The sequence below is a fragment of the Mobula hypostoma genome, chromosome 4 (assembly GCF_963921235.1).
Source record: "Mobula hypostoma chromosome 4, sMobHyp1.1, whole genome shotgun sequence".
Taxonomy (NCBI): Eukaryota; Metazoa; Chordata; class Chondrichthyes; order Myliobatiformes; family Myliobatidae; genus Mobula; species Mobula hypostoma.
The window spans coordinates 80,888,496-80,909,785 of NC_086100.1; the positions used below are offsets into that span (position 1 = coordinate 80,888,496).

The following is a 21,290-nucleotide window of genomic DNA, read 5'->3' on the forward strand; positions in this document are numbered from 1 at the left end:
ACTATCCTTGAGATACCAAGATGACTTTTCAGGCATTGTACACATCTTCTAAACATTTTCATCCAGTAAATATCCACTTGCGAATTGGATGAAAACTAGGTGCCTACAAATGAAAAATAGTGAGTACCAATTCCTTGCCCAGAATATGGAACTGGCTACAATACCGAGTAGATGAGATGAGTAGCATAGATGCACACCTTAGGGCTGAGGGTAGGTTGGGAAGAAGTTATGATGATGGCATTAGATAAAGAGGGTGGAAGAAGTCTCGTGATGCATGGAACACTGATAGACCTCAAAGTCCAAATGATCTGTTATTTCTTCTAAATACTGCGTAGCTCTATTGAAATATTCAGCAAAGGACACAAACTTCACCTGGGGTGTACAATGCTGCTTCTATTCCAGCAGTTTCAGAGAAGTGAATGCACCCTGTGTCATGGTCCGGATCGGGTTTCCCTTTAAATTTACTTTGTTTGTGTTATGATCCGGACCATCAACTCCCCGGTTCCCTGTTTTCCCATGTCCCTCGGGCTTGGTGATTAGAGGCAATTTACTCTCTGCTGAACCGGCAGTTTATAAGTCTCCGGCTTTCAGCCGTTCGGCGCAAGAGCGTTAATGAAGTCACCAAAGGTACTGCGAGCCAATGTCACCTGGCCAGAGCCAACTAAGTTTCTTGCCGGAGCAAGCCTAGTCTCCCCCCGAGGCAAGTGCCAGCAAGCTCCCTTCCCTTGCCAGAGCGGGTCAATCAAAGTTAACCTGCTGGGGTGAGTCAAGAGCTTGCCGCTGCTTGGAGTGTACTTGGGCCCAGTTATAGTACTGTCCATCGTTGTGTGGTCTCCGTATCCATGTTGTGCGTCTGAAAGGGGTCCCGGCCCTGTACCCTGGAAGGGTCCTGTCCTGTGTCAAGAAGAGTCCCAACTCCGTCCTGTATCTAAGGAGGATTCCTGGCTCAGTGTTTTATGTCCTGTGTCTGAGTCTGTCCCGTGATTAAGAAGAGTCCCTGGCTCCGGGGGTTACAAGTATCAAGTCCTGGCTCCGAAGTCCGCGTTCCGAGTCCTGGCTCCGGGTCCACGTTCCGAGTCCCATCCTAGTCCGGGGCCTGAGTCCATTACGCTATTCCTGTTTCTGCTTTGCTCCCCTTGTAACGAGCAATAAACTTAATTAAGTTAACCTCACAAGATGTGTTTGTGTCTTGCATTTGGGTCCACTCCCAGCGCCCCCATTGTGACACTCTGAAAGAAATCACATTTTTGGAATCGTGGTTGTAATTATTACTTTTAACCTTAAAATAAAAAGCTAGATTTTTAACTAAAACCAGGATGAGGGAACATATCTCTCCCATCCTACCCACTCTCCATTGGCTTCCTGTATCCCTTTGACTTGATTTTAAAGTTGTCTTACTTGTTTTTGAAGCTGTCGATGATCTGGGACAGGAGAACATGACAGAACTCTTTCGCTTGATAATCTTGTTCAAGCTCTGAGATCTTCTTCCTCCGGTCTCTAAGTTTAAACAATCTCACCTATTTATTTAACCTTGGTTTTTGTCTTTTATTTTCACGTTTGCACTTCATCCCACTGTAAAGCACTTTGAACTACATCATTTGTATGAAAAGTGCTCTATGAACAAGTTATTCTTATTATTATTCATTGGCTGAACTTTGAGGAAAGAATGGATGGACTGGACTAGTCTTTACAATGGAGGAAGATAAGGAGAAACAATAACTGAGGTGTATGACATCACACCACTGATATTTAGGGCAGCAATGAAGGTGTTCTATCAATGGCGAGGTTCTGGACTTCCTTCATCATGTCAGTAGTTTCCTCTTGGTCTTCAGTGCCGTCAGACACACAAGTCCTGCATGGAGACTCGGGAATATTGCTACACTCAGATGTAGAAGGATTCTTCATTGCTGTTTCTGTAACAATTTTGTTTTACCAGTCGTTTGTTAGCCCTGAGCTGAACCCCTGAACAGGGAGGAGCAGTGGACCACTGTTAATCTGTCCTGTGCCCTTTGACCTGTTTGGCATGGGTGACCCTACCAAGAGGCAAAGCATAAAGCCTGACTCTGGCAAACATAGCTGTCTGGGTCGTTGAGACATGCAAGCCTCCAAACCCAACAACAAGGTTGTGGTCCTCTTGGAGGGTATGATTATAAGAGGGCATTACTGTTTGGATACCATGCTCTTCATTTTAGCAAGGAAATCAGTAGCCAGTTAGAACAGATTTAAGGTTTGAAGATTATATGAAGATTCTCTAGGTTTGCTCACTAATCATGGTGGAAACCAGAATTCCCTATGTGAAGTGTTGATAGAGGAAGAGACATTATTTTATTCAAAGCTTCTTGGATATGAACTTGATGTAGCCTACAAGGCTATGGGCTTAGCGCTAAAATGTGGAAGGTTATCTTGGCCACAATGTAAAGGTAAATGTAAAGGTTATCTTGGCCACAATGAACACATTTCCCGTACCCTGTGCTGTTGGTTGCTGTGATTCTATGAGTAGATGATGGTAAAACTAGCCAGTGAAGGGAAGGTCAAGAAATGAGATTATTTTATTCAACATTTCATTTTATGAGAGGTGTCAAGTGGGTTATTTCATGTTTGTTAGTACAGAAGCAGCTTATCCATAGTTTAAAGCCATAAATATTAAAGAGGAGAATGTTCAATGATGTTTTAGCTGAGAGAGGACTTGGCTGGGCATGAAAAACACTCCTAAGTTTCCTAATTGTGCAATTTCTTGCATTTCCATGAAATGCATTGGAGTTCACCACCTTTGGTAACAAACAGCTGTAACAGTTGATGGTACCAACTTTTTCAATTAGTTCGTCTAATTTTCTGCAAATAGTTCACAGGCTGCTTTTGGACGTTTGCTCAAAACAGCCAGTGCTTGCAGATAATTTTCTCTGACACCCATCTTCTTGTGAAACTTTGAAACTCTCAAGTAAGATGTAAAAGTTCCCAGAGATTACATGCTCATACCTCCTTTGTATATCTGGGTCAAAGGAGAGGCACCTTTAATTAACTCCTCAATCAAAGGAGAATACAACAGGGACGGAATGTTCCTACAGACCTGAACTGAAATCCAGCTTCTTCAACATCAATATATTGTTTATGTTGGAGCAAGAATAAATGAATTATGCTGCTTCCCTCCCCCTCCAGTCTGCAAACCTCAGAATGCCTTAAGGCGGTAGATTTGATGTAGCACCATACCACTGTTTAGTTAATGCCCAGTGAATGATTAAATGAAGAAATGAGGACAAGTTTTAATTTTGGAATGTTTTTACTGGTACTTTAAGATTTTTTAATTTAAATTTCTGGAAGCTATTATATTGTTCTATTTTTTTTGAGACAAGAAATCCACTTTGTGTCTTGCCAATACCACCAGTATTTAGTCTGTTTAGTTTTATTAAACAAAAAAATAAGATTTCAGATATTTATTTTTGAAGTGATGCCATATTTTCAGCAGAGGTTCCAACCCACAGATCCTAAAACTTAAGGTTTTATTTTTAAAAAAGCAGCAAAACACAGCTGCTGCAGTGGAAGTATGTGTACAAGTTTCTATGTGTGCTATTTGGGTGTTGTTTCTTGGTCTGTTTGTGTTCATACAGCACAGGAAGGGGGTAGGCATATTCACATGTGTTAACAGAGGATCTTATGCAGGTAAATTGGCATGAAGATAATTTCTAAGAGGCACCATGGCCCTCATCTGTAGGTTAATATCAAGTCAATGCCTTTGTTAAAAAAAAATCAAATGAACTAGTTTGTTCTACCAAATATGTTCTACCAAAAGTTCAAAGTAAATTTACTGTCAAGTACATGTATGTCACCATATACTACCCTGATATCCATCTTCTTGTGGGCATTCTCAGTAGATCAGAGGAGTACAATAGAATTGATGAAAAACTATACACAAATTCTGACAAACAACCAATGTGCAAACGATGACAAACTGCAAATAAATAAATAAATAAACAGATAATCCTGAGAATGTGAGTTCTAGAGTCCTTGAAAGTGAATCCATAAGTTGTGGAATAATTTCAGAGTTGAAAAGAGTGAAATATCTACGTTGGTTCAGGGTGAAGATATCCACATTGGTTCAGGAGCCTGATGGTTGAAAGGTAGTAACTGTGTCTGAACCTGGTGGTGTGAGACCTGAGGCTCTAGAAGATCAGGGTTTTGCCTGCAGTAGTCATGGTTTAATTTGAATCATGTCTGATAAGAGACCGTTCAGTAGCTTGTTGAATATATATTGCTTAGCTTCCTACTGTTTAGTTACAGCTTAATTGTTTTAAAACATTGTATTGACTTTGTTTTTGATCTCAGTTTCCTTGTTTTATATTGATGGCAGATTCATAGCTACAAGGATTGCTGAAACATTTTTGTAGTTACTTTAGCAATTTGGATTTTATATTTCATGATGGCTTTTTATAATATGGATCTCTTCAACAAATTTCATGTCGTATAAGACAGTGATAATAAATCGGATATCTAATTCAGATGTGCCCAGAAAAATCTGCTGTTCCTCCACTTACCCCTTCTCCTCAAAGGGGACAAGCTTCGCCCGGCTTCTCCACCGACAGTGGCACCATCTCCTGCTCTGCTGCCTTCCCTTTTCCACCATCAGCAGCTCGTCTATTTGTGGCAGCTCCTGCACAAGCCACACCTAATGCACAGGCGCGTAGCTTCATCACTATTGATACCACCACTGACTTCTCAATTCCAGACACTTGTAGAGGGATGCAGGCTCTGCTGCCTTCAAATTCCAGAGCCACATCAAATACCGATTTTTATCTTTATTCTACCTATTTAATGCTCTCCCCATTCCCATTAACACCCTCCAGATTGCATCACTCACCCCTCACACCAGGAGCAACTGATAGACTACTATTAATATCAACCCATAACCATGTGACTATGCAGACTTCACATGGGAGGGCAGGTTAATGGGGCTGTGAGGCACAGCTTCACCAACCCTTGCCTCTGTGTCACTTTCCATTTCTGACACTGCTTTTGTTTTGAAAATAGCTATTCCACGAGGTGATATTGTGAGGAACACAGAGAGTCCTATTTTATTCATTGAACATCTTCTGATTCCATGAGTGATGTCACGTGGACCCTGAAGTTATAGCAACAAAGCAAACTGCTGAGTTCACAGCAGCAATGAAAACAAACCTGTTAATGCGGTGAGAAGAAACACAGTGTAATTCTTTCAAACAGCATTATTTCAGGAGTTTACCACAAATGAATTCTGATGAGGCAGCAAAGTGGATAAGTATTTAGAAAATAAAGAATAGGGTTTGGATAAGTCTAATTGATGAGCCAAATTTTGCATTTATTTTTACTGCACTAATTGCAATATAACACAGTCCTGTTTGCATTCCTCGGGAGAGGGGTTGCATTCTCAATCAAGAAAGCACTGCCAATGCCATCTCATCTCAACCATTGAGGAAAATCTTTTCAAATAATTCATCCCTGCTGTTTTGCACAGCTCGGGCCATGCAACGTCTCTCTGTGCCATTTCTTTTGCCATCCCCCTCATGCGTGCTGATATTCATGGCTGCTTATAGCAATTATAATTGGTTTCAAATTGACAACACTGTGACAGTTAGTGTTATTTTAATGTGGAATCATTGGAAACTTGCCGGATGCTACAAATTCAATTAGCTTGCCATCTAACCTGCTCCATGTCTGTGGAAATTTACTCTTGGGACAACAGTTTGCATATGGCTTTTTTTTGTAAAGATTGCATTGTTACCAATTGAATATTCATGATCAGAAGAACAGGATACTGAGCTTTAAACTGTCTCTGATCCGTCAATCAAACGTATCAAGCATTTGCCAGGTTCTAGTGCCTTGATTGAAAATCATTCTTCTCCCTTGATGTTACATTAGTTTTCCAGAATTGAATCTTTAGCTCACTGTAATCTGAGGCAGCAAAAATCTCTGTTCTGAAGTTTCGTTAAAATAGGCATTCATAGGGATTCATATTTTGTTTTCCATGTTTGTGCCCACTCCCCCTCCCTGCTCCCCCTCCCTGCTCCCCCTCCCCATTTATTTGCCACTGCCATCCCTGCAAAAAAAACGCTCCTCCATTTTTAAACATGAGACATTTTGCGGATTCTGGAAATCCAGAGCAACACACACAAAATGCTGGAGGAACTCAGCAGGTCAGGCAGCATCCATGGAAATGAATAAGCAGCCGAGACACCTTCTTCAGGACTCCCTTTTCAGGTAGAATGTAATCTGTATTGTAGATTTATTCCAAGTGATCAAAAAGATGTGCCTTAGTATGACATGAGGTAAGGTGAGAAGAGACTCCTGTGTGTATAGATAATGGGATTGAATGGCCTGTCTCTCTGAAACAATATCTGAATAATATTGTCCAGGGATGGGACCAGAGTGGGGCTAAAAGAGCCCTCCCTAATGACATTAACTTTTATAATAAGACTTTATTACCAAGTAAGAGTAGGAATAAAATCGTTGGCCTCTCATGCCACCTTCACTAGAAAATACAATCAAAATTGATTTGATTGTAACCACAACTCTGAACTCCCATCTACTTCTAATACCTTTTCACCTCATTGTTTATCAAAAATCTACCATCTACCACTGCCTTAAATAATATCCTGCTTCTACCAGCCTTTGAAGAAAATAGTTTCAAAGACTCTCATCCTTCTGTGAGTATTCAAAACAGTCTTAAGTAGGCACCATTTTAAAATGGTGACCCTTAATTGTAGATTCTCCCTGAAGAGGAAATCTCTCCATTTCCACGCTGTCAGGACTCATCAGAATCGTGTGCATTGCAATTACGTCACTTTTCTCATAAACTCAAAGTTTCATACCTTCCTTTTATCCTTTTGTGGAATGTATGTACGTTTAATGTTTCCAGAGTTGCTTGAACTGCTACAGGTATTTCCATGGCGCTATTAGGAAAAAATCTTTCAGGTTTTTTGACCCTAGCAGCTGGCAGCTACCTCACTGTTCCAGTGACCCATGTTCAATCCTAACCATACAACCATCAGGCATATACGAATTAGGTCACTTGGCCCATTGAGTCTGCTCTGCCATTCATCACAGCTGATTTATTACCCCTCTTAACCCTAATTCTCCTGCCTTCCCTCTGCACCTTTGACACCCTGATTAATCAAGACCTGTCACCCTCTGCCGTAAGTGTACCCAATTTCTTCACCTGCGCGGCATCTGCGATAATGACTTGCACAAATTCACCACCCTCTGGCTAAAGAAATATTTCCTCACCTCTGTTCTAAATGGGCATCCTTGTATTCTGAGCCTGTGCCCTCTGGGACTGGACTCCCTACTGTATGAAATGTCCTCTTCGTATCCACTCTGTCTAGGCCTTTCAGTATTCGATGGGTTTTAATGAGATCGCCCCTCATTCTTCTAAACTCTAGTGCATACAGGGCCAGAGCCATCAAACATTCACATACATTAACTCTTTCATTCCCGGGATCATTCTCGTGGACCTCATCTGGACCGTCTCCAATGCCAGCACATCTTTTCTTAGATAATGGGCCAAGAACTGCTCACAATATTACATGTGGTTTGACCAGTCTAACTGGCCTATAATTTCCTTTCTTCTGCCTCCCTTCCTTCTTAAGGAGTGGGGTGGCACTTATAATTTTCCAGTCCCCCAGAACCATTCCTGACCGTAGTGATTCTTGAACGATCGTAACTAATGCCTCCACAATCTCTTCAGCTACCTCTTTCAGAACCCTGGGATGTAGTCCATCTGGCCCAGGTGATTTATCTGCCTTCAGACTTTTCAGCTTCCCAAGTACCTTCTCCTTGATGATAGCAACATAATTCACTTCTGTCCCCTGATGCACTCGAATTTCTGGTATACTGCTTGTGTCTTCCAAGGTGAAGACTGACGCAAAATCCTTATTAAGTTCACCTGCCATTTCTTTGTCTCCAATTACTACCCCTCCAGTGCTATTTTCCAGTGGTCCAATATTCACTCTCATCTCTCTTTTACTCTTGATATATCTGAAGTAAACATTTGTATCCTTTTTTATATTATTGGCTAACTTACCTTTATATTTCATCTTTTCTCTCCATATGGCTTTTTTACTGCCTTCTGTTGATTTTTAAAAGCCTCCCAATCTTCTTAACTTCCCACTATTTTTTGCTATATTATATGCCCTCTTTTGCTTATACGCTGTCTTTGACTTCCCTTGTCAGCTGTGTTTCTCCCTTTAGAAGACTTAATACTCTTTGGGACGTATCTTTCTGGACCTTCTGGATTGCTGTCAGAATCTCCAGCCCTTGGTGTTCTGCCGTCATTCCTGCTGTCATCCCTTCCAATCAACTTTGGATGGACAGCTCCTCTCTCATGCCTTTGTAATTTCTATTACTCCGCTGTAATACTGATACATCCAATTTTAGCTCCTCCTTCTCAAACTGTAGGGTGAATTCTATCATATTGTGATCAATGGCACCTAGGGGTTCCTTTACCTTAAGCTCCCTAATCAAAGCTGTGTCATTACAGAGCATCCAATCCAGAAATGCCATTCTCTTCAACCACAAACTGCTCTAAAAAGCCATCTCATACACATTCTACAAATTCCCTCCCTTGGGATCCAGCACCAACTTGATTTTCCCAATCTACTTGAAATTTGAATCTCCCATGACTATCGCAACATTGCTCTTTTTACATATTTTTAAAAATCTCCCATTGTGATTTGTATCCCACATCCTGGCTACTGTTCAGAGGTCTGTATATAACTCCCACCAGGTTCGTTTTACCCTTGCAGTTTCTTAATTCTGCCCTCAAGGATTCTACTACATCTTCCAGTCCTATGTCACCTCTTTATAAAGATTTGATTTCATTTTTTACCAGCAGAGCCACCCCACCCCCTCTACCTACCTGCCTATCCTATCAATATAAAGTGTATCCTTGCATGTTAAGCTTCCAACCACAACTCTGTGATGCCCACAACGTTATACCTGCCAATCTCTTAGTGCGCTAGAAGATCATCTACCTTATTTGGTATACTGCATGCCTTCAAATAAAATGCCTTCATTGCTGTATTCTTCATCCTTTTTGCTTTTAGCTCCTGTTACACTTAACTCATCCCACTGCACTGACTGCAATTTTGCCCTATCATCTGCCTGTTCTTCCTTACTGTTTCACTACACACTGCATCTAGTTGTATACTAACTGCCCTATCCTTGGCCCTGTCACTCTAGTAGCCAGCCTCCTGCCAAATTAGATTAAACCCTCCCCAACAGCTGTAGCACTACTGCCCACAGGGATATTGGTCCCCCTCGGGTTCACCTGTAACCCATCCTTTTTGTACAGGTCATACCTTCTCCAGAAGAGATCCCAATGATCCAGAGATCTGAAAGCCTGCCCCCTGAACCAATTCTTCAGCCACTCTTTCATCTGCAAAAACCCTCACTGGTGCGTGTGGCACAGTCAGCAATCCAGAGGTTACTACCCTGGAGGACCTGTTTTTCAGCTTTTCTACCTAACTCCCTATATTCCCTCTCCAGGACCTCCTCACTTTTCCTACCTGTGTTATTGGTACGAATATGTAGCACGACTTCTGACTATTCATCCTCCTCTTTAGAATGTTTAGACCCAGTCTGAGGCATCTCTGACCCAGGCACCTGGAAGGTCACATACCATCTGGGTGTCTCTTTCACATCCATAAGATCTTCTGTCGTCTTCTCTGACTATGGAATTCCCTATCATTGCACCCCTCTTCTCCCCGCTTCCCTTCTGAGCCACAGAGGCAGACAGTGCTTGAGATCAGTTTGCTGCAGCTCCCCCCGGTGGGTCCTTCCACCTCCCCAACAGTATCCAGAGTCGTGTTTTTACTGTTGAGGGGAACAGCCACAGGGGTACTCTGCACAGGCTGCCTAATCCCTTTCCATCGCCCGACAGTTACCTGCCTCCTGCAATTTAGCGATGACTGCCTTCCTGTGTAACTACCACCTACTTATTTTCCCATGTGAGCTGAAGGTCATCCAGCTGTAGCCCCAGTTCCGTAACACAGGTCTCTAAGGAGCTGGAGCTTGGTGCACTTCGTGCCCCTTGTGCTGTGTATGTGAAATTGCATGTTCTTCCTCTGACTGCTTGGGTTTTTCCCAGCTGAACCGGTTTCTCCCCACGTCTCAAATTTTGTATGACTTGACATAGGAATGAGTGCATATTTTCATATTGTGATGGTGCTGGTGGCATTTTCCTGGCCTGATCCCTTTGTCATATTAGTCAGTGTTAAGAAGATTCCTTTGCTTTTGACAAATTTTGAGATCCATTGGAGCTGTATTTACTTCTGTAGTGCAGATCACGAACGGTTTTCAAAACTCGGGAAGTGAGTCAATCAGTTCAGAGTGTACTTATACTCTCCTGAACGCTGACCTCATATGGTGTTCTTGATTGGGGGCAAAATATGTTTACTAAAACCTCTGGAAAACAAATGAGGAATAAAATCATCAAACTTTACCAGCTTGCTAGTTTACTAGCATGCTGTATGCATCCAGCCAACTTATCAAATATGGCTCTGTTGTTCACATTTACTTGGCCAGTGAGAGCATATTACATCACAGGTGTTCAGCCAATGAGCATACAGTTCATAATTACCCCAATTAGAGCCATATTAATTTGCATTCCTGTTGTCGGGATCATGTCCAAGTGCAAAATGTGGTGCAAAAAAAAACACGGCTATCAACCTATTCTTCTAGTCATTGTACTTACAGGTTTCCCCCGCTATCCGAAAGCAGAGCATTCCTATGAAACCTTTCGTAAGCCGAAATGACGTAAAGTGAAGAAGCAATTACCATTAATTTATATAGAAAAATTTTGAGCATTCCCAGACTCGAGAAATAACCTACCAAATCATACCAAATAACACATAAAACCTAAAATAACACTAACATATAGTGAGGAGGACAGCTGGGGTGCGTTTATTGTGGTTTGCCGGACTGTGCTGCTCCTTCCGGTCTCCGCTGTACCCAGGAGATGCAGCTAGTATGCCAAGTCTGTGGGTGTATTTAAAGCGGAAGTTGATTGTTTCCTGATTGGTCAGGGCATCAAGGGATCTGGCGAGAAGGCAGATGTATGGAGTTGAGTGGGATCTGGGATCAGCAATCAACCATGATGGAATGCAGAGCAGACTCGATGGGCTGAATGGCCTAATTCTGTTCCAGTGTCTTATAGTCTAAAAGCAGGAATGATATGATAAATACACAGCCTATATAAAGTAGAAACAATGTATGTACAGTGTAGTTTCACTTACCAGAATCGGAAAGACAGTGAGCACACTGGAAGGTTCACGCATTTTTCTATCATACAGTTCTTTGTAAGCACTCAAAACATCTTGCAAACCTGCCCGAAACCTACATGCCCTTTCAAAATTGAAGTTATACTTTTCTGCAATCATTGTAGCACTGTCAATCATAGGGAAAATCTCACGCAGTTCAAAGCTATGGCGGGTTGATGCTGAGTGTAGTTCCCGGGGAAGGCGCTTGGCGGCGCCACTCTTGCTGCTCAGGGTGCGCGCTGCCTCTATAACGGCTTGCTGCAAAACAAACGCTGAACGCATTTGGATTTTTTTTTTCGAAAAAAGGCGAAAAGCGAAAATCCTCCAGATTTCTTTCAGTTAGCGAAAACAGGTACTAATGTAGGTCTTTCGTAAAAGGGAAGTGGCATAAAGCGGGGGATACCTGCACGTGGTTGTTCCCGTTGTGTTTTGGTATAGTTTTGTTCACCCTTCCCCTTTTCACCTTCAAAGTTTGCAGAATGGAAGATTCACCATTGGTAATAACTTTTGTATGCACCAGTCCCTCCTTTTAACTTCATGTTGCTACTTGGCTTGGTGGATTTACAAGATGAGCCCCTCTTATTTATTTATTGAGATACAGTGCAGGATAGACCGTTCAAGCCGCATCACCCAGCAGCCCCCAGTTTAACCCTAGCCTAATTACGGGACAATTTACTGACCAATTAACCTACCAACCGGTCCGTCTTTGGACTGTGAGAGGAAACCAGAGCACCCGGAAGAAACCCATGCAGTCACGGGGAGGAAGTACAAACTCCTAGCAGACAGTAGCAGGAAGTCCTCAACCACACATTAATTATATGGCAAAATTTAAGGGAGTTCACTCCACCAGTTCATGAACTCCTTCACCTCCTCCCCTCAGGACTGAAATTTATGCATCAAACTTAAATGTAATCTTACTGCAGTATATTCCGAGAACTACCTTAACCTACAGTGCTAGCAGGCAGCATTAGTGAAATGTTTTGTCTTAAAATTCATTACCTTGCCAAATTCCAATCTTCCACACTCTATCAAGTATCATTGCACTATGAATAAAGCAAGTCCTGATTATATTCAAGGGAAATCTCAGTGATCCCCTTTGGTGTAGACAGTGTCTAAATGGAGCATAATCGATTTCTGTTGCATGTTTTTTCTAAGCCCCGTGCTGTGAGAAATTTTGAGCTTCTGGATTCTGTGCATTTTTGTTGTCTAATAAATAACATAGGCAGGGCATTAAGTAAATATTTGTTTAATTTTCAGTTTATAAGCAACAAGGTACCATGGTGTCTTGTTATTTTTTGCATATTTAATTCATGTCCGTGAATTCCATCCTATAAGCAGTCGTAACACACTGGTCCTTTGTGAAGGAGTAATGAGCAAACTGCACTCCTGTATTATTCTTGACAGATAATGAATTGTGCATTATTTATGTAATCACTTTGGTTTTCAGTTCAAGTTATTCCAGGATAGGCAGCAATCAGCCTAATTTTCAGATTTTTTTTTAGAAAGCCTGCCTGAAGGTTTCATCTTGGCAGTCTGTGTGTTCTCAGGAACAAAAGCCTGACCTAAATTGCTGGCAATTTCTCCTGACATAAGCCCCTCATTACTCAAATATTTGCTTACTTTAAGAGGTATGGATGAACAGCCAGCAACTATGCCTGAAACCTGCACGCTTTCTGACCGGTTCGGCTGAAGCCTCTAGATGCTTTACTGGAAGCCTTTGGACAATTCTTGAAAGGGACCTTTTGCCAGGAATTTCTCATTACTGCTACTTCCCTACCATTCGCCGTGTGCCAGAACTACATCCCAAACTCATGATACGTCTGGATGGACCTGAGGAAAGCAAGCTTACAATTTGCATCAACTCTGACGGCCACTGCAAGTTAATTTAGGGAATCTCAGGACCACCTTTCTGTTAGGAAAGGGGCATTTTAATCCTATGATATTCAGACATTGGGGAGGGGGGCAATTTTGTTTTGGTTGGTGTTGGTCAATTGCAACTCTCAGACAAATTTGTATGCCCAATTTTCCTGACCCTTGACAGTGAAAAATGTGATACTATTCTCAGCCTGAGTAACTCTCCCAACCTCCACCACCCAGCCTTGCATTCAGATAACGTCATTGTCTAAATTCCATGGTAACAACCCTCGTTTGGGCTGCAGAGGTTTCCGTAATGCAATTGCATGGCACATCTTCATTAAATATTAAAGCAACCTAAAGTAATCGAGTACAGTACTTGTCTACATAGATTGTAGTAAGGTGTTTGAGAAGGTCCCTCATGGGAGGCTCATCTAGAAGATTAAGATGCATGGGGTCCACAGTGAATTGGCTTTTTGGATTCAGAATTGGCTTGACCTTAGAAGTGGTCCATGGGGCTTATTCAGTCCGTGACTAGTGCTGTCCCACACGGATCTATACTGGGACCTCTGCTGTTTGTGATACATACCAAAGTACAAAGTAAATTTCTTATCAATATACATACAATACAACCCTGAGATTCATTTTCTTGTGGGCATTCTCAATAAATCTATAGAATAATAACCATAACAGAATCAAGAAAGACCGCCCAACAAGTGCAGAATGTAACAACCATGTAAATACAAAAGGAAGAAATAATTATAATAATAATAAATAGTTAAGCAATAAATATCGAGCATGAGATGAAGAGTCATTGAAAGTGAGTCCATTGGTTGTGGAAACATTTCAGTGGTGGGGCAAGCGAAATTATCTCCTGTGGTTCAGGAGCCTGATGGTTGAGGGGCAATAACTGTTCCTGAACCTAGTGATGTGAGTCCTGAGGCTCCTGTACCACCTTACTGATAGCAGCAGCGAGAAGGGAGTATGTCCTAGGGGGTGGGGATCCCTAATGCAACAGCGTTTCATGTAGATATACTCAGTGGCTGGGAAGGCTTTACCTGTGATGGTCTGGACCGTATCCACTACAGTTTTGTAGGAATTTCCATTCAAGGGCATTGGTGTTTCCATACCAGGCTATGATGCAGCCAGAAAATGTACTCTCCACCTCACATCTGTAGCAGTTTGTCAAATTTTAGATGTCATGCTGAATCTCCAGAAACTCCCCAGGAAGTGGAGGCACTACCACGCTCTCTTTGTTATTACATTTACGTGCTGGGCCCAGCACAGGTCCTTCAAAATAATAATACATAGGAATTTAAAGTTGCTTACCCTCTCCACCTGTGATCATCCGATGAGGACTGGCTCATGGACCTCTGCTTTCCTTGTCCTGAAGCCCATAATCAGCTCCTTGGTCTTGCTGACATTGAGCAAGAGGTTGTTGTTCTGGCACCATTTAGTCAGATTTTCAATCTCTCTCCTGTATGCTGATTCATCACCGTCTTTGATTCGACCAGCGACTGTGTTGAATATGGCATTGGAACTGTGCTTAGCCACACAGTCGTAAGTGTAAAGCGATTAGAGCAGGGGGCTAAGCACACAGCCTTGTGGTAAATCTGTGCAGATGGAGATTGTGGAGGAGATGTTGTTGCCAATCCAAACTGACTGGGGTCTACAAGTGAGGAAATCCAGGATCCAATTGCACAAGGAGGTATTGGGACCAAGGTCTTTGAGCTTATTGATTAGTTTAGAGGGGATGATGGTATTGAATGCAGAGCTGTAGTCGATAAGAGCATCCTGATATATGCATCTTTGCTGTTCAGATGTTCCAGGGTCAAGTGAAGAGCCAATGAGATGCATCTGGGTGAAAATGTAGATGGGTGGGTTACTACGTTTGCAGGTAATATGAAGATTGAGTGTGTTGTCAATGGTGTAGAAGACTGGCAAAGGATATAATGGGATATAGATCATTTGCAGATGCAGATGGAGGCAGAGTACTGGAAGATTGAGTTTAGCCCAGCTGAATGTGAAGTGTTGCACTTTGAGAGATCAAATACAAAGAGACGGTACACTGTTAATGGCAGGATCCCTAACACTGATTTTGAGCAGAGGGATCTTGGCGTTTACATTTATAGCTCCCTGAAAATGGCTACACAGGTTGGCATGGTGGTGAAGAAAATACGGCACGTTAGTTGAGGAATTGAGTTCAAGAGTCAGGAACTTGTGCTGTATAAATCTCTCATTAGGTTGCGCCTGGAGTATTGCATTCAGTTCTGGTTGCCCTATTATAGGAAGGATGTGGAAGAGGTTTATCAGGATTCTGCCTGGATTAGAGGGCATGTGCTATAAGGAGAAGTTGGACAAACTTTGATGATTTCTCTAGAGCACTGGAGAATGAGGGGAGATCCAATAGAGCTTTAACAGATTATGAGAAGCATAGACAGAGTGGGCAGCTCGTTTCTTTCTAGGGATAATAATAAATTTACTTCGAATTTGAACTTTGAACTTTGAAATGCCTGAATTCAGAAGCATTTAAGGAGAGAGGGTGCAATTTCAAAGGAGATGTGAGGGGCAGTGTTTTTTACACAGAGTGGTGGGTGCCTGCATGGTAATTTCTGGGGCAATGCTAGAGGCAAATACAGTAGAGCTTTCAAAGAGGTTCTGAGGTAGGCACATGAATGTGCAGGAAACAGCAGGATATGGACATTGTGTAGGTAGAAAGGATTAGCTTAGTTCAGCATTTGATAACTAATTAGTTTGGCAAAACATCTTGCACCAGAAGGTGTGTTCCAGTCCTGTACTGTTCTGTGGCCTATATGCTATGTACATTATGCTCTGCTATCTGAAAACTTGAATTTAGTGCTTGCATTGCTACAGAGGGTTGTGGAGGCCAAGTCATTGGCTGCATTCAAGGCAGAGACTGATACGTTTTTGTTTGTTAAAGGGGTTTTGGCTTACAAGGGAGAAGGTGTTAGAATGGAGTTAAAAAAAACAACAATGTCTGAATGGTGGAATGGACTTTATTGACCAAATGTCCTGATTCTGTTCCTATATCTTATGATTAAAGAGTGCATATTAATATTGATTGGGCTAAAAGAATATTCCTAACTAGGTAAGCTAATATAATGACAGGAGATATCACAGTTGCTGGTTGTCTTGAGCAAAACACACAAAACACTGGAGGAACTCAGCAGCTCATACGTGCCTGATGTAGGGTGTTGGCCTAAAATGTTGATTCTTTATTCCCTTCCATAGGTGCTGCCTGACTTGCTGAGATTCTCCAATATTTTGTGTGTGAGGTAATGTAATGTTCAGTAAGTAAAAGGATTGAAAATTAATATATATTTTATTTGCCTGCAGGAAATTCTATTACATCACCATGTTAAGAGATCCAGTTTCTCGCTACCTTAGTGAGTGGAGACACGTCCAACGAGGAGCCACGTGGAAGACGTCGCTCCATATGTGTGATGGCAGGACACCAACGCCCGAGGAGTTGCCATCTTGCTACGAGGGGAATGATTGGTCAGGCTGCACACTTAAGCAATTCATGGATTGTCCATTCAACCTGGCTAACAATCGCCAGGTGAGAATGCTAGCTGATCTCAGCCTGGTGGGCTGCTACAACATGTCCTTTATCACTGAGAGAAAGAGGGCTCAGATACTTTTGGAAAGCGCCAAGAAGAACCTCAAAGATATGGCTTTCTTTGGTTTGACTGAATTCCAAAGGAAAACACAGTATTTGTTTGAGAGAACTTTTAATTTGCAGTTCATTAAACCCTTCATACAGTTCAATAGTACCCGTGCATCCGGTGTGGAGACTGATAATGAGACAATCCATAGGATTGAGGAACTCAATGATCTAGACGTGCAACTGTATGACTATGCAAAAGACCTTTTCCAACAGCGGTTCCAGTACAAGAGGCAGTTAGAAAGGATGGAGCGGCGGATACGGAATCAGGAGGAGCACCATCAGCAGAACATTCCTGAGGAACTGCCCAAAGAGGAAATGGAAGAACAGGGACGAGTGCCCACAGAAGATTATATGAGCCATATTGAGAAATGGTAGCTATGATGCACCATGGTTTGCATCAAGTTCTTAAAACTTTTAGTCTTCTAGATCATAACGAATCTTGGAGGTTGAATGAAAATTTTTATCGCTGTAATTTTGAAATGAATCTGTGAAACAGAGATGTTTGCTTCAGAGCAGTATGGGTCTTTCTCGACCAACTTGGTGCACATGGATCTGGAAACAGAATTAAGCCAGGATACTCTGGCTGGCCGATAATGTGATCAAAAGGCACGATCCAATAACCTACTGCAGTGGATGTGTTTGAAGTTATGAACAATGGATAACAAAACTCACCAACTGCGTTGTGACACCTGTAAACACATCCTCCAGCAGGAAGCTAATGTGTTTGCTTCAGCTTAGTAACTCATGCTGTTTATCTCTCAACATTATATGCAGTTGTGTTCATTTCAACATTTCATGGTTTTGAAACTTTTAAAAATTCAGGGTTGAGATTTTGTACAACCACTGGCCAAGTGAACCACTGAGTAAGAGCATTCCCAGTTGAATTCCATCCCGTCGTTTCCCCTCTAAACTAGTCTAGTCTCTTCATCTTTCAGTTTTTGCTTTCCAGCTCTCTTGTTGTAGGTCTTGACTCCATCACTAGAGTACTGATGCATGGACATCAGTTGCCCTCTTATTCCTCATCCTTGATGTGAATGTGGGCCAGTTAACCAACAATGAAAAAGTCATGCTCGCCAAACCTGATGCAGTCCATAGGCAGCACCTACACAGCGATCATTATATATCAAGCAAGAGTGAGAAATTTGCCCGATTTTTTTTTCCCTTTCTCTCTTCTCACCATTTTTCTTTTTCCTAACCCTGGATAAATCTGGAACACTGTGGCTAATCATAGAAATTCTTGTCTTGGATGAGTTCAGCCTACTAATCACAGACTGGGGATCAAACTTTTAGACCACCTTGATCAGTTTGACTTTTGTCCCTAAGCCATGAGATCGAGTGGTCATGTTCAAATTGCTCTGTGTTCAGTTTATTAATGCCATGTAGCTGTTGTGCACACACATGTCTCATCTGAGCCTGTTGTTGAGGAAAATTAGTATGTTGAGCAAATTCATGCAGGATTCAAACTAAGAGTACTTTATTTCTTCATAGTAATGGGAATTCCCTTTTTACTCATTTTGTCAGGACTAAACTTAAACCTAAAAAAAAATGAATGTTATACCTTTTATAATTTTCCCAGCCATTCTGTAATGATCCATTTAATCTTTTCAGCATTGTAAGTCATGAATCTCTTCATGCCATTACAATACTTATTGTTGGCTGTTCATGCCAGGTACCACAGTGAAAGCAGCTCTAAATGTATGTATGGCATTTCCTGAAGGACACCAAACAATTAGCTTCCCTACAACCAGCCATTTTCATCCATAGGTGATACATACTTTTGTTTCTAGATAATGGAAATATGTCCTCAGAGATAGTTCATGTACAGTATCAGGTTATTTTCTTAATTGAGATTAACTTGGTTATTCTTGAGCTTGGGTATTGGAAAACTGACTTTCAATGTCACCAGGTAAAGTCCTAACGGTACTTTTTTACGAATCCATTATCAGCTCTGACTGACCACAGGAAATGCTTATTTAGAAGGGCATAATCTTAGCTAACCCACTTTAAGCATTATAAAGCCATAGCATATTTTATAGTTGTATCATGTGAAGGGAGCAAGATGCCATCATATCTCTTAACTCTCTCTTTTTATTTGATTACTCAAGATCTTGGGTAATTTCTTTGTACCAGTTCGAAATATGGAACAACCAGATTAAATCGTAGATGGAGTGAATGAGCTTATTTGTTCTCACCCCCATATATCACTCACACACTCTCTCTCTCTCTCTCTCTCTCTCTCTCTCACACACACACACACACACACACACACACACACACACACACACACACACACTTTCTCTTGTTTCAGAGACAAAATAAATGTCAAGGATTCCTGTTGTTTCCATCTGTACTTGAACTGTTGTGGCTCCCTTTGTTTCAGGTATAAAAGTCATTGGAGATGTAAAATATTCCAAATTTGGATAGTAAGTTATTTGTTATACTCAAAAATGTGAGAAATAATGAAGTAGGCTGCTACTCAGCGATAACAGATGATGCCCTTTTTTGTCTGTGCAGATTTTGGAAGGGATCATCTTGTCAAACAATCTACATTTATAAATGCAAAATCTGTATAATCTGGGTATAACTACTGCTGCTTTTGAAATCCTAATTTACTTTGATTTTTGCTCAATTATTGTCAATGTTCAAAGGGTTTTTATCTCCAAACTCCACCAAGGGAAAGGTACAATACCAGGGGCTGCTTAGAATTTTTTTTTGTGTTGTGCTTATCCAGACTTCATGATTAATCATTTTGCCTGGGGGCACTTGATTTCCACAAAAGCAGTAACATTTTGGGAGCCAAGTTTGTTCCTGTTTAAGTCGCTGCAAAGCCATATAGGGAGTGTCACTGGCTAATGAGAATGAATGGGCCAGTGACCACTCTGTGCAATTTTCTTTTCCCCAGGTACCATACTCCAGCATTTAAAAGGGAGCTGTCAACTTTGTACTGAAAACTTGGGTCGGCTCTGTTTCTGGAACAGTTGCAGGTTTCATATGTTACTGTTTGATTAAAGAAAAGACAAATACCTTGTAGTCGCAGATGTGATTGGTAATGCAGCTATGTAATCATGCTCCCAATAAACCTGCCGGCTGTTACTCATCAGGAGTAATGGGCTTATACTTCTGGGTGAAAATTTTAACATGTTTTGATATATGTCACTGAGAAACAAATGGATAAAATAAATAAATATGTTTAAATGGCTTTGTTGTCTATGTCATCGTTATCCAACATGTAACATACGTTTGGTCTTGTTAATATTTCAGTCCTTGCACTCACTGATGGTTTTATGATACTGCTTTTTAATACATTGATGATTGAAGTGCTAGCTTAATTCTAAAGTACCACATTCCAGCTTTATCCTGATTTATAGTGGAACAATGAGACCACACAGATGTCTGGGTCAGTAAATAAAAAGGTTAAAGGAACATGACACCGAATACCTTTCAAAGAAATCTTTTGTTAACTCGTACCGTGTTTTAGATCTGGAAGTTAAATGGTTTATTTACTTTCATTAAAAGGAATATGAGGAAGATATTCTCAACAAAGAAACTATAGGACAAGTGGGAAATATCCAGGAAAGACAAAGAATGGTGGTTTGTTACTGTTGGCCTCTGATTTGGAAGTATTGAAGGTATGAATCAGTTTCCAAGTCTTCCTCATGATTAGGGAATGGATTAGTCAATGTACCAAATGAATTATGAATCTCTTCACTAAAGAGCTATTGTTCTTTCTGGCTTCGAACACATCATAAACGTTTACTTCATGATACATGTTGGCCATCTGTTTTATATGTAAGTATCTGAATATTGTCTTATCAGATTGTTTCACCAGCAAATGATACTTGGCAAGATACTCTGCCTGTTGATTTTGAACATTCTGTTAAGTTCAGGTTTAGTTGTCATTCCACCATACACATGAATACAGCCTAACTAAACTGTGTTCATCTGGGCTAAGGTGCAAAACACAGTACCAACAGTCACCCACAGCACATATAGCACATATAATTTAGATAGCAGAAAAAACATACCTTCACAAGAAAAAATACTATAGCCCAAGTCCTTGACATCATGGCCTGTAGATTGATGGTGCATGGCATGTTTTCCTGGAGCCACATTTTTGCAAGAACAAGTACACAACAGTTTCTCATCTCGCTCTGGGTCAGCCACAGACAAACGCAATCCAACCTGTCTTCTACCTTCGTCCTTGGATAGCTGTAGCAAGCTGCAACACAGAATGCAGCAAGTCCAGTTCTGCCGCTATCGTGCAACTCACTAGTGGGGTAGGCCTGCAGTACTTGAAGAAAAAGGTGTAAAAAATGAACAATTACACCTTTGTTTCAACCCAGAGAAGCCATTGCAGCTGTGTGTGCCAACATCTTCCCAGAAGTACCCCTTCCAGTAAGGTGCATACACAGAAGAGGGAGAAGCCCCCTTCTGTGTAGTCAAGTGTGATTTTACCTACAGTG

At 41.4% G+C, this 21,290-nt stretch overlaps 1 protein-coding gene across 1 annotated transcript in view; it reads left to right on the forward strand.

Moving 5' to 3' along the window:
* LOC134345417 (heparan-sulfate 6-O-sulfotransferase 1-like) overlaps positions 1-19,129 on the forward strand; it is a 351,736-nt gene extending 332,607 nt beyond the window's left edge. The window contains exon 2 of the mRNA XM_063046045.1: positions 16,497-19,129. Coding sequence (XP_062902115.1) covers positions 16,497-17,202 — 706 coding nt within the window. The 3' untranslated portion in view covers positions 17,203-19,129. The remainder of the gene's footprint in view (positions 1-16,496) is intronic.
* Positions 19,130-21,290: the final 2,161 nt, after the last annotated feature.